This window comes from Natator depressus, chromosome 4 (genome assembly GCF_965152275.1).
Source record: "Natator depressus isolate rNatDep1 chromosome 4, rNatDep2.hap1, whole genome shotgun sequence".
NCBI lineage: Eukaryota > Metazoa > Chordata > Testudines > Cheloniidae > Natator > Natator depressus.
In genome coordinates, this window is record NC_134237.1 from 26,614,062 (window position 1) to 26,628,585 (window position 14,524).

Genomic DNA, 14,524 nt, shown 5'->3' on the forward strand with positions numbered 1-14,524 from the left:
GGATTTGCAAAGAGGTTTCTACCCTCCTTCCCCCATCCCCTAAAGCTTGGACTATAGAGCCATTCTGTCTCTCTCTCTGGCCCAATTAATATTTAATACAAAGTGGAACAGCTTCAACAAGGAGAGACCCACACCATAATATTCCATAGTCCAATGGCACTTACCTGAGAAGTGAGGAACAAATCCCTTTTCTTCATCTGGCAGCGGTGGGAATTGAACGGGGCATTCTTACGTCCAATTGAGCACCCTAACTACTGGGCTAAACCATTCCTCCCCACCATCAGCCATTTTGTAGTAAGTTAGGCATGTTCAGAGCATTCTAGATAGGGCCTTTCAGGTGACAGAAGTGTTTGAGTCAGGGGTTTGTGGATTAGTAGCAACTACATCAGGGGTTTAGGTGAGTATGTCCTTTTATGGATCTGGGCCTAACTTTTTGGTTTCTGGGAATCAGTTATTACAGAACTTTCCACTGTTGCCAGCTCTTACAATTTAATCATGACTCTCACATTATTTGGGGGTTTTCTTAAGGCCACCTGCCTCCAGAGTCATGTGATCACATGAGAGTCTTACCAAAGTTTCAACAGCTATCATTTTTAAGCCTGAATTATTGTTTTTGAAACAGGAGGTTGGCAGTACTGCTTCTGTATCCTGTTACACAATTTTTCTGTAATGGATTGTTAAAATGGTTTGGTCCTCTTTACACTAGAGAATAAACAGTTTTAAATCCTGGCCTCAAGTGGAGGGCACTTAGGGCAATCTGTGGTTGACATATGTTAGGGGTTTTCTACACAGGGAAATAGCCTGGAATAACTTCTGCAATAGCTCCACTCTTACTCCACACTGAGTGCCTTTGGGGAGTTTAATACACTTTCTAAGTGGATTAAGTTAAACTAAAGTGCTAAAAGGCATCCTTACTGCAAAATAAGTGTCTCCACACAGGAACTACTGCAGAATAGCTATTGCACTTTAATTTCACACCCTAGCTGATTTCACAGCAGCTTCCACGTGTTGACAAGCCTTATTATTGCAGGTCATGTTCCCAGTGCAGCAAAGGCTCAAGAGTTTGAATGTAAAAATTATTTTTTTTACAAGCATGAGAGACAAGCATTACATCCATATCCAAGAAGAAGCTGAAATTTCCTTATCAAGTTAGGGGCAACCCATATTATGTTGTCCTTATTACGGTGCAATTGTTGTAAAACTCTTGAATTCAGAGGGACTAATGGAAAAGGCTTAATATGGAGTGGATATTCTATCAATTGCCCCTTTCTTCCCTGCTGCAAGAGAGATCCTTTTTGTTTAACTATGGAAGATAACGGGCATTTTTATTATCTAATAATGCTGAGTAAACACAGTTTATCCATTGTCTGCGCAGAACATTTGGGATTAACTAAATTTACATGGAAGATTTAATTTTCACTGGAAATATTTGTGTTACAGGAACATCAAATTAATCTCTCCAATGCTGAAGATAAATCAAGGTATTTCAAAGAGTAGCCTTGCTCCTTATTGCTCTCTGGCTGTTGAGGTTTGAGACTGCAATCACCAAGTCTGACCTGACAGCTGCATTGTCTGTACCCTGCTCTTGTATGTCAGTGAGGCTTCTCAACTCTTGCAAATTGATCTAAATCTTGTACTCTGTTCAGAAATTTTTCCCTAAAGCAACCTGGTCTTTCAACAAGGCACCAAAACCAAATATAGTAGCATCTGTAGTTAGAATAACCAGCAGTGAATATTCATGCAAAGAAGATAAATCGCCATCTGGCTGAGACCAAGCAGCGAAAGTGTCAGACCCAAAAGTGAATTTTTTCAGAGAAGCAAGTGAAAACAGAGAATTGTACTGAACTCCATACATAATCTTACCTACAAACACTACTCAACATATGGTCTATGCAAAACAAAGCAACCTTTTATTTGTTTTACTCAGACAATTAAAGGAGAACACCATTCATTTAATGAGGAAAGGAGAAGCAGGTATATGAAGTGGCAGGTCATCATGTTGGGGGACTTAATACTACACAAATAATAAATTGTACAATGATGGCCCTGAGTTTCATGCAGCTTGCTGCTTTCCATGGCAACAGAGAATAACTACTTAGTTCAGTTAGCTGCAAGCATATCTAGTGGACTGAGAAATAGATAACTATCTTGTTTGAGACTTTGGGGTATAATTTCAGCACTTTATATGCAAAAGTAAGGCTTTATACTCAAAAGTGCCATTTATATTACAAAGCTAAAGAGTTCCATCGGTCCAACATTCACCTTCTTAAAATTATAAACTTGTTTCAAATGACGACTTATTTTTAACATGTTAACAATAATAAACAAGATCCGCAGCTAGTGTAAATTGGAGTAACTCATTTAAAGTCAATGGAGCTACTCATGTGCACTAGCAGAAAATTTTCCCCAAGATTTCTTGGCACTTTTGATATCTGTAAAAGCTTAATAAAAATTGTAAAAATTAGAAGCATCTTTAAAATTTGATAAGCATGAAGTACATAACTTCAAAATAAAAATAAAAATTAAAAGGATAAGAAATAAATTAAGCTATTTTAAAAATACACATTAGGCACAGGTAACTCCCAACATTTTAGGTCCTTTGTGGACAGGAGATGAAGTATATTGTGTGAGGCTTTTTATAAATTACTTTGAAAAAACTGTTGCATGCGCGTACATAAACCAGAAGATTAGGGAGAATGAGTGGGAAGCGTTGTTAGAATCCAGAGTTAAAACTAATTGAAATGAACTAATAGCTCTGCACCAGAATACCCCATGAGAAAAGGATAAAGTTCTCGACTAGCAAAAGGTCAGGTCAGTTCTTATCTTTTAGTAATTTGATTTATCCATCCTTTGTTAAAACCCACACTGGAAGAAATAGGCAGCCTCCAGCACAAATAGTACTGACTATATAAATAATTCTTACTCAGTCTGAATAGGTGCCTAATTGAAGGGTCACTCTGGTGTTTAATAGGGTCAAATGCTGTATTATTGTGCTCATATTGGTCTGCTACTATTATAACTAGGGTCTCACTAAATTCACGGTTTATTTTAGTCAATTTTACAGTCATAGGATTTTAAAAATAGTAATTTTCATTATTTCAGCTATTTAAATCTGAAATTTCACAGTGTTATAGTTGTATGGATCCTGACCCAAAAAGGAGTTGTGGAGTGGTTGCAAGTGGTTATTGTGGGGGGTGGGGGGGTTGTGGTATACTATCCTTACTTCTGCGCTGCTGCGGACAGTGGTGCTGCCTTCAGAGCTGGGCAACTGGAGAACAGTCGTTGCTGGCCGGGATCCCAGCTCTGAAGGCAGAGCCACCACCAGCAGCAGCGCAGAAGGAAGGACGGCATGGTAAGATATTGCCACCCTTACTTCTGCATTGCTGCCTGCAGAGCTGGGCCCTCAGTCAGCAGCCGCCACTCTCTGGCCACCCTGCTCTGAAGGCAGCAGTGCAGACGTAAGGGTGGCATGGTATGGCACTGCCACGCTTACTTCTGTACTGCTGCTGGCAGGGTGCTGCCTTCAGAGCTGGGCACCCGGACAACAGCTGCCGCTCTCCAGCTGCCCGGCTCTGAAGGATGCGCAGAAGTAAGGGTCGCAATACCGCAACAACCACCACCACCACCCCGCAACTCCCTTTTGGGTCAGGACCCTCAATTTGAGAAATGCTGGTCTCTCCCCCATGAAATCTGCATAGTATAGGGAAAAAGCACACAAAAGACCAGATTTCACAGTCCATGATGCATTTTTCATGGCCGTGAATTTGGTAGGGCCCTAATTATAACAATGTTGGAAAAATTATATTGTGAGATTCTTAGCCCAAGGACCAATGTCTTGATCAGATTTGTCCATAAGATGTCATGCTCATCTATAGTGTTGCATAAAATAAATAATAATATTGTGCATATTAAATTCTATGTAGTGAGTGAAGCACCATTTTAGAGTAACAAAAATATTTCCATAAGTGCTTGTCTGACTCTTCAGTTACATTTCACCAGTTTTTATAATTACACCATACATTAGGCCAAAGATCATATTAATATTACATCCACAGAAGGCTATAAAGTGTTCCATGTCTGGAAAATTGAACAAAATTGCCAATTACATCATAAAAGTGTCACACAGATAAGCTGGCATACCAAAAAGAACTGACATACTTGCTTTCACACTGTCAAGTAAAGGGGTGGCAAGTGATATGACAGAAATGTTTACACTCGTTGCTACATTTAACAGTGTTAAAAACAAGTAATTAATTTGCACACACTGTACAGCTTTTTGAGGGTTGTAACTTTTATTAAAGTGTCTGCCAATTAAAAAAAAGACAAAACTAGAACTGTGGATTAGCACCATTTTTTAAAAGAAGCATTATCTTTTAATATACTGTATAGCACTGTCTGATTTTCTAAGAGGCTTCAACAGGACTTGCAGCTGCTTAGAACCTCTGAAAACCAGACAAGTCATTATATTTCTACAGGCCATATTGTGCCATCAGTTTTCAAGTAGAACATACCAGTGAAATCAGAAGGGAGTTCTGTTGAAAAAGCGATGTCATGATTATGGCGCTATGTCATTTATAGAAATTGTACAAAACATTCTGGGCGAGCTCCTCCCCCCATCTCTTGACACTTTAAGCTAGGTGAAAAGGATCGAGTGGCATAAGTTGTTCTAAAAGAGTAGCTAGGCAGGGCTGCGGCACTGGAGATTCTGGGCAGTGCTGGACCTATAGGGCCTAGGGTGCCATAACTGATGACACACACCCCAGGGCTATCTAAAAGATGGGGGATGTTGCAGAACTGCCCAGGATTCTGAGGGTGCAAAAGTGGTTTACCATCACTTTATCGCATGCCTGCCCTGAGCTCCAAGTTATGTGCTTCATCTAGACTTAGAGCCACAGCACAGAATCTCACCCTCCGAGTACAGTTTGAAATAAAACTATTTCAGTATGCAGAGAGAAAAAGTTTTGTATTCAAACTAAGAAGGACCTTCATTCCTGTTAACCTTTCTTGAAACAGTTTCCATATTCTAGAGCATAAGGGTCTGATTGTCACAGCTCATACTCATATGGGTACAGGCTTCAGAACTGGGCCCTAACAGTTCACCATCAAATATTAAGAAGGAAACAAATTAGAATTGTGTTATATATTATTTCTAACTCCCTGAAGGCTCATTTTAGTCTACTTCTGAGTAACAGGATCCCAGTGACACAAAATAATACTTTACTTATTCTGCTTCACAATTATGGCAGTGAAAATAAATAAACAAGACTCTATATTACTGGATCAATAGGGACTTATGATGCGTCATGCAATATAAGCATCATGGTCATAGTTACTTGTGGATTTCAGTTTATATAAATATGCAAAAACTTTCTTGCAGTAAACAAAGCAATGTAACTGAGAAGTTCAATGTATAATAAACTTGATAAACATTACTTCAAATATAAATAGAACTTCAGTAATATCTCTACGCTCATCATGATCACAGTATTGTAACAGTTTATAGTGTGATACCACAACCACAGAATTTACTGAAAAATTCACCCCTTGGAATTTTGCTCCAGGATCCCAGCTTACATTGAAAAAAGTATGTTTTTAGCCAGTATGGTTGTGAAAATAAACTTGCAACAGATAACAGCATGTAAACCAATAAGGTGTCACCTGATGGACTCTGCAGAGAGTCTGAGACCATAGATCTAAAAGGTTTGGATTGCCGGTTCACCTCAGTGGACTCTGCATTGCTGCAGCCATGAAATATAGCACTTTTAAAAGATGCCATTGAATTCAGATTTTTGCTGAAGAATTTACCATTTTTCTGCAGCCAGGCATTAAACATTATTTTTTTTGACCGCCTGCCCTGCCAGGACCTGACTGCAACCGCCTGTTGCTTTGCACCTGTCCACTACAAGGAGGTGTTAATTATAGCATATTTTCCATACACTGTTCCATGAAGCATGACAGGATGAGATCAAGGGAGCTGAGGAGCTGGAGCTCTTCCCTTCCCTGCAATACGGAGGAAGGAGATTCTGAGTCATGCCACTGGGAAAACATTGCAGGAACACAAGGGTGGGAGGCAGTGGGCTGCCTAAAGAGTACACTAAAAAAATCCATCCAGAAATAAATCACTATCAAAAATAATCGTTTATGAATTTTATGTCAAGGAATAGATTCAACTATGGGCCAGTTGTGTCAGCGGGAGAAGATGTGTGTGTGAGTGAGATGGGAATGAAAGAGCAACAGAATACGTGTACCTTGCTATGGAAATTTGTCCTATTTTGCCACAACTTTGGATAGAGCCCTAATCGTGATATGTGCTTTTATAGCCACAAAATTCTGACTGTTAAAATTGTCATCATCAAAATACTTACTGGATGTCTGACCAGCTGCACTATAAAAGCAATATGTTAATCAACAATACAACATTTATAGTTTTTATATAGTTGCAACTTACACAGGGGAGAACAGACATTAAAAAGGACACCACTGAGGCCTTTACTCTTAAAAACTGAAAAGTTAAAGCTTACTAAAATTATGACTATAAAACTAAAGCACAGATCTCTATCATTATGCTTTTCCACTATGAATTAATTAACTTTAAATGATTTCTAATATACAGTCATATGCTACACCAGTTCTTGTCCATAACTAAACTCAGAGATTAAGACTAACCAAGGCCCAGTCGACTTCCCCAAAATGCTCCAATCCCTCTGCGTCCTCAGACTATGTATGAGTAACGCATAAAATCAAGCGGAAGCGAAAATACACAACACATGCTCATTTTTTCTATCAGATGCAGGCAAAAACATATGAACACAACCAAAAATACAACACTGGAAATACTGTATTGGAAATGACAAAATCATTCAGAAATATAGCTCCATCATTGCAGCAGCATGTATTTCAAAAAAACCCAACAAATTCCATTTCCCACTACTGAATCCAATTAGTCCCTCAGCTATGTTTAGAAGAATTGGACTCAGGCTGACATCCAATCCACAGAGAGGTCTCCCAAACATTCCTTCTGATACAGAGACCCCATTGACTCCTGACTGATGCAATCACTGATAGAGTTACTGTATGAGTACTCTGTAACCCTAACCTTGTATTGTCCCCTTCGATGATTTTTCTTTCTTGTTTAGAAATTTGCTCAACTTTTCTTCTCTCTTCCCTTTGTCAACCCACTCCCTTTTCTATAAAGTCTCTCTTCTCTCTTACTCTGCTTTCCATGTTCTTGCTCTCTTCCCAATCTTTCCATCTCTCATCCTTCCAATTACTTCATCCTCTGTCTCCCCTCAATTGCCATCTCACCACCTCTTCTCCTTTGTACTACCCCAATCTCTCTCTCCATTACCCCACTCCCGTCATTGTCAAAATGCCGGGTTCTCTAGTTATCTCAGAACATATATAGACACAATGCAGTATCTGAACACCACACCATCATAAGATATGAAAGTATTATTCTCATTTTATGGACAAGGATCTGAAACAGAGAGAGATTTGCTGACTTGCCCAAAGATCACACACAAAATCTGTAGCACAACCGGGAACTGAACTCAGAATTCCTAATTCGCAGTCCACGTCCTTGACTGCAAAACCATCTTTCCTTTCCCCCAATCATTACACTGCATTCCCTTTTCCCAAAAAGTTGTAAGAAAAGGATCAGGAAAGGTTCCTTTTGGCAGCGCCTATTCCCCCATAGGACAGAGGAACAATGATAAGCTAAATTGGATCTCTTCTTCCCCAGGGAGTAGAAAGCCAACAGGGTCTAAAGGTGGAGCAGAACTGGAGGGGGAAGGGAAGAGGCTTTCTACAGATACTGTTGCTCTTGCCTCCCATTTCATTGCCTGGGAAGACCAGCTAATGTGGCTGGGTCTCCTCAGACCTAATCCCAAGTAGCAGTACATTTCGCACATAATTGCTACCCAGAGGTGAGAGAGCTGTGTCAGGGAAATTGTAGCAATTAGTTAGATGGTGAAGGCTGCCCTTCCACTGCTCTTTCATCGAGTTTTCTGCTCCACAGAGCTAGGCCCCTTCCCTCAGTAGGCCGCCAGTCAAAGATGTTTAATTTGCTCATGGCTAAATCCACTTTGGAATACATAAGTATAGCACAAAGAGAAGATTCAGGCACTGAAAGTGTACTATATTTCATTACACTGAGCAACAGAGGGAGCGAAGGCTAATCAAAGTAGCAATATTTATTTACTCCCATCTGACTCAGCAGTGAATAATAGGTCTGAGGTGAGCCTCTGCTACAGCATCTATTTAAAGCACATACAGTAGGTATGTTGACAAATTGTCACTTACTCTGCTTATTACTGGTCACATTTTTAAAACCTGGCCTCCATTCCTGTTCCCACAATTTGGGAATTGTCATTTAGATATCTAAATTTAGACTGTCCCTACAACTCATGTTAAACGCCTCAATACTGCCAGGAAGACTACCAGCACAACAAGAGCAATGTAGCTAAGGCAAGGATGGCAAATCAGCCCCAGTGTGTGACTGAGAACACCGCCCTATCAACAAACCTCATAAGCTCCGGGGCCAGGAGTAATCTCTTTCACTTCCTTAAAACGCTCCACTCTGGAAACAGAGAGGCAAATAATGGAAGCTGTCTTCACGACAGGATTGTACGTCCCAGGTCCTAAGGGAGGAAAAGGAATAATTCATTACGTAAAGAATTCTTTTAAATGGCTGTTAATCATAGTCTTAGAATGTTGTTTGGACTAGTATATAGTTTATAGATATCCTGCAACCTTACTGCCAGATGTCCTACAACATTTGTTTTTCCTTTTAAAATGTAATGTTCATGAAAGGCACCAGAAATAGCTTTGTGGACTGAAACATTCAGAATAATTCCATCACAAAGAGTAGTAGTGTAAACTTAGCCACACCATTCCATCAACATGGATGAACTCTACGTTTTGAGGGACTACCTTCAGTGGAAAAGCAGTACTCCAGACTCGACTACCATATAGTCCTTGGCTTCTCTGCTGCAATGTGAGCTGTTGTAGGAACTGTTGTACTTCTGAGAGTAGAATGTGATGATCACACAATATATGGAATCAGGTGACTTTGGACAGTATGGTTAGAAAAGAGAATCTAGTGGAATCCGGTTGGGAGCTGGTGATGGGGGTTTTGTTTGTTTGTTTTCTGGTTGTCTACACTACAAACATCCTTGCAAATATCTTTAAATTTTTCACTGGTGCAGCTACATCGCTAGTAGCCGGGGGGGATGATTTAGTATAGACTTGACTTAGACATTCTATCACCATGTGTCAAGGTTCCTTCCCCACTCTGAACTCTAGGGTACAGATGTGGGGACCTGCATGAAAAACCCCCTCAGCTTATTTTTACCAGCTTAGGTTAAAACTTCCCCAAGGTACAAACTATTTTACCTTTTGCCCCTGGACTTTATTGCTGCCACCACCAAGCGTCTAACAAATATATAACAGGGAAAGAGCCCGCTTGGAAACATCTTTCCCCCCAAAATCCTCCCAAACCCTACACCCCCTTTCCTGGGGAAGACCTGATAAAAATCCTCACCAATTTGCAGAGGTGAACACAGACCCAAGCCCTTGGAACTTAAGAACAATGAAAAAGCAATCAGGTTCTTAAAAGAAGAATTTTAATAGAAGAAAAAGTAAAAGAATCACCTCTGTAAAATCAGGATGGTAAATACCTTACAGGGTAATCAGATTCAAAACATAGAGAATCCCTCTAGGCAAAACCTTAAGTTACAAAAAGACACAAAAACAGGAATATACATTCCATTCAGCACAACTTATTTTATCAGCCATTTAAACAAAACAGAATCTAACGCATATCTGACTAGATTGCTTATTAACCCTTTACAGGAGTTCTGACCTGCACTCCTGCTCTGGCCCCGGCAAAAGACAACACACAGACAGAGAGAACCCTTTGTTTTTCCTGCCCCCACTCCAGCTTTGAAAGTATCTTGTCTCCTCATTGGTCATTTTGGTCAGGTGCCAGGGAGGTTATCTTTAGCTTCTTAACCCTTTACAGTTGAAAGGGTTTTTTCCTCTGGCCAGGAGGGATTTAAAGGTGGTTAGCCTTCCCTTTATATTTATGACACCATGTATCTAACCTTACCTTACTCAGAGCAACCCAGTAACAATGCCTGAGTCCTGTATTAGTACCACAGTAGAGGTACTCTGGCAGTGAATTACAGCTACAAAATTCACTAGTACCTGCAAGGTCTCAGTGAGCAAGTTGAAAAGAGCTCAAAGAATGTGTGAGGATGAGATCAAAGTTGCTGCCAGCATTAATCTTGTGTCAATTATCATCTTTTGTTGGCTGTGTGCATAAGATGTGTGGAGAAAAAATCACAGCTTCACTGAGTCAAAGAATTTATCTTTCATTTTCTTACTTTCTTCATATTCCTCTGCAGTCTTTGTATTGCCTCTATATTTAGCATAGGATAATTAGGATATGTTGCTAATTTAATACAATTTTTATATTTTTAAAATTATTAATGGGACAGATTCTATCTGTTAGATCAGTATAACTTCTGAATCACTGCACTGAACTCAGTGGAGTTACTCAGGCCATCAGTGTAACAGAGAGGAGAATTTGGCCCTCCATTAAAAGTAAAATAAGGTGTTCATTTAATTCTTCTCTGAAATATATGAAAACAATCGGTGTTCCGCTAGCCAAACTGACATATCTAACTCCTAACAAATTTGGCTCCTCAAAAAACTATGAAACTGTGTGCAAATGTGTGTGGCCACAGACTGTCTCTCCTAGCTGGCACACGTTGATGAGAACAAAAAGCAGCAGGGTGTGCCCAGCAAAGGTGTCCATGATAGTGAATTAAATACTTTGATCTCTCTCTCTCTCTCTGAATACAGTCTGATCCATAATGAATGACTTTAAAATAAGTAATAAATATCTCCTTACAAGTGATGTAATACTAAGAATGTACAACTATCAGCTTTTTTTTTATTCTAATAACTGAATATCATATATCTCACCAGTAATCGAGGGCAGAGGGACTAGGTTGGTTTTGTTTTGTTTTTTTATGTAAAATAAAGTTCTGCAAAAAAAAGATTTCTTACTACAATGCCAAAACTGGGGTTTTCAAAGGAGACTATTGGAGTTAGGCACTCAATTGCAGTTTTATGCACCTAACTCCCTTAGTCTCCTTTGAAAATCCCAGTCCTAGTGTATATTTAGGCTGAAATTATGTTCTCAGTTACACCAATGGAAAACCAGAGTAATTCTACTCACTGCACTGAGTTACTCTACATACATACTCAGATATTTAAAAGAAGAATTTTATCTTTATGCATTTTTTAAACATCTGAAATAAGGGTACATAAAATAGTATGTGAACTTAAAAGCAAACAGTAAAAACATATCACTTTGTGTGCCTTCAGAAAACCCACAGTCACAGGACTACCAAAAAGGAATCAATGACCAGAGAGAAAGAATGTTAAACTCGACTGTAAACCATTTTTGAAGAAAAAAGGTTATTGTCATGATTTATAGATGAGGCTGATAATACTTCCATCAGTGTCTAACAGCTAGAAACAGATTATTTGTTCATCCACATAATTTATAGCCAAATGGTTTAGCCTTGCTTGCAGGAAACATTTCCCACCAAATTTATTTTAAAACTCTCTTCCCCTCCTGCCACAGTTCTTTCTCATTAGAAATTTCCTGTTCACAATTTTTATGTAGAGATATTTTATTGGATATTTATTGAATAATATAGTATTATATAGTTTCTCTATTCAAGCAGTATACCCTGCCTCCTGTAAATTAAGAATTCTTGAACATCATGCTATACTTTCAACTGACCCCACCTTCATTCATTCCAAAATTATCTTCTTAATATTAAGACTTTGGTCAATGGAGGGTGGGTGAGAGTTTTGTGTTGAAATTAATTTTAAACATAAAAGAAAGGGAATGTTACATACATATCATTAGAAATCAGCCTGTACCATTTTTACTTCACAAGTTTGATACACAGATATCTCGACTAAAGATGTACTTACCGTGGGATTTTTTTGAACCCTACTCTCAAGTTCACTTGCAGAATGTGTGTTCCCAATGGCAAAGGAAAATATTTTAACATTGGTTTAAAAACAGGCAATATTTATTTTCTCCCTTTAGTTTACAATTAAAACACACTATGCCAAGGTTTTAAAGATACTGATACTATGCACCTGAATTATTCTTTTACTAGCTCATGTATATGTTCTGGTGTGGAAGGTCATATAATCGGTGATTTACTGTACATTTTGGAAGATCATTTTAATATCTTCAAGAATTGCTTAATTGTTTATTAATCTCATTATTATCCTACATTTGTGGTTTCTTCGGATGTTAATGTTAACAGTATGCTAGGTGTTAAGTATGATTATTACTTAACATTATTAAGTAATGTTAATTACTTCTGTTATTCTGTTATACTGTCTGTTATTTCCAAAACATCAGTATAAACACATTTTTAAATACCTGTCTCCCACCTCAGTACATATGAATCATAGGTAATATGCATAGAGAGTGAACTACAGCAAATGGCTAGAAAGTATGTGGACCATGGAATATTGTAAGGAAAACTGGATAATTAAGGAGTATCTCTTCAGTTCAATACCCACAAAATGTACACACATAGGGCTCAATCCTACTAACACTGAAGTCCGTGAGAACAGGATCAGTCTCATATTGTAATCTGGAATTGTATGGCTAGTCCATAGGTAACATGTACATGTACCAACCAACCACTAAGACCTACTCAGGTTAATGTGACGTGCAAGACTCTTGTCCAAAATAATACTGATTTTAGAACAGATTTGTCTCTAGTCTGTTACCACAATAATAATTTATATTTTTAATTTTGAAATAGGCTCTCTAATCTTACCATTTGTTACATTAATTGCTAATTTATTTACATATGTGGCTATAGCAACTAAAGCAGTTGAAATCAGTTACTCTATGGCTTTAACCTTATTATTATATTGAAGCCTTTCACCTGTTCTAGGGTGAAACAAGACTTCATTTATCATGCGACCTGGTGTCAGTCAGTTTGCTTCATTTCTGCATTATGCCTGTTTTAAGACTTCTAACATTGAAAAAGTGTATTGTGTTACACAGTTTTTTATCTTAGAATATATTTCCCATTACATATGCTGCTGGTTATGTGATACAGGTCAAAGGCTTTCATTGCCTTTCCCAGCACCAGTTCAGAGCTGAATTATGCAGAAGCTATCTTGAATTTATTTACCAAAATGCCACATTTTAATCACAGGTCAACGAAGAATAAAACTTCTCATTCCAAATCAAACACCTATGAAAAATCTGCCTGTATCATGATTGGTATGTAATGGGAAAATCAAGAGCAGATGATTCTTATAATTATATATTTTCCAGCCCTATGCCGGCTCACTCTCTATGAAATGTCAACCAGTGCTACAGGGCAAAAATGGCAGAGAACAGGAACAATGGGTAATTTAAAGTGAAAATCTATGTTTCTGGCCCCTCAATGAGACTGTTCCAGTATATCAAAAAAGGACTGGAAAATGACTGTTTTTATAAATAAGAACTTTAAAATCCAAACTTGGATGAGGAACATGAATTTTCTTTGTAACAAGTAGAGAATTATGAATTATACACTGCTCACTTGCTCTTCTACATTACTGGGAACTGCTGTTACAATATCTTATGTGGTCTTATGAAAATCCATTGTTAACAAAAGCATGAATTCTGAAGAGCAAAAGGGTATGCTGGAAAACCTACAATGAAAATGGGAAGTGTTATTTTACACAATGTGTTTTAAAGTTACATGTTTTTAATATGTATGTTCTGATTTTTGTTCTAATCAAGTTACGGTAAAGACAAAAGATTAGTGCATGGGGAAATATCACCACTGCCTGGAAAACATTATGCTTAATATTCATCTGCTACTACTAAAATTCATTTGGATTTAAATGGCACTTCCGATGACGGTTATAAAGCTGCACAGGCCATTCAGTCCTCCATACTTGTAAAACAAAACAGACATATACACAAGGATACGAAATTCTAAAAAGTTGCTAGCAACACACCACTACATCTTGATAAAAAAAATAAACAAAATACTGCACTACACAAAACAACAGCATGCTGCACAGGGACTGATAAACAGAGATAAAAATAGACCTAGTTGGACTGCACTGTGCCTGTATTACCTGAAAAAAATCTGTTTATAGTAGTAAATGACCTCAACATTGTTTCAAAGCCATTTGCAATAAAGATACTACCTAGAACTTGTATCAGTCATTCCTAAAAGACCTTCTATTGGCCTGGAATCACGACTCTCATCAACTCTGCAGCAAACGTGTTTGGAAGCAGTAGTAGGACTCCAGACACCAAGATGGTGGAGACAAGTTAGTCTTGGAGATGAAAAATTATGAACTTTCAGGCTTTGTGCCCCTGACAGCTGAGTCAAGAATCACTCACTTCTGTAGAGTAGTGGGCTCGCGCTCTCTCTCTCAAATGTTGGAGGGTGCATGGAGTAAGGTT

At 38.4% G+C, this 14,524-nt stretch overlaps 1 protein-coding gene across 3 annotated transcripts in view; it reads right to left on the reverse strand.

Moving 5' to 3' along the window:
- The window catches only part of STPG2 (sperm tail PG-rich repeat containing 2), a 431,616-nt gene that overhangs the window by 138,191 nt on the left and 278,901 nt on the right, over positions 1 to 14,524 (reverse strand). For all 3 annotated transcript variants that reach the window (XM_074950652.1, XM_074950649.1, XM_074950650.1), the window contains one exon: positions 8,524 to 8,639. In XM_074950652.1, coding sequence (XP_074806753.1) covers positions 8,524 to 8,639 — 116 coding nt within the window. The remainder of the gene's footprint in view (positions 1 to 8,523; positions 8,640 to 14,524) is intronic.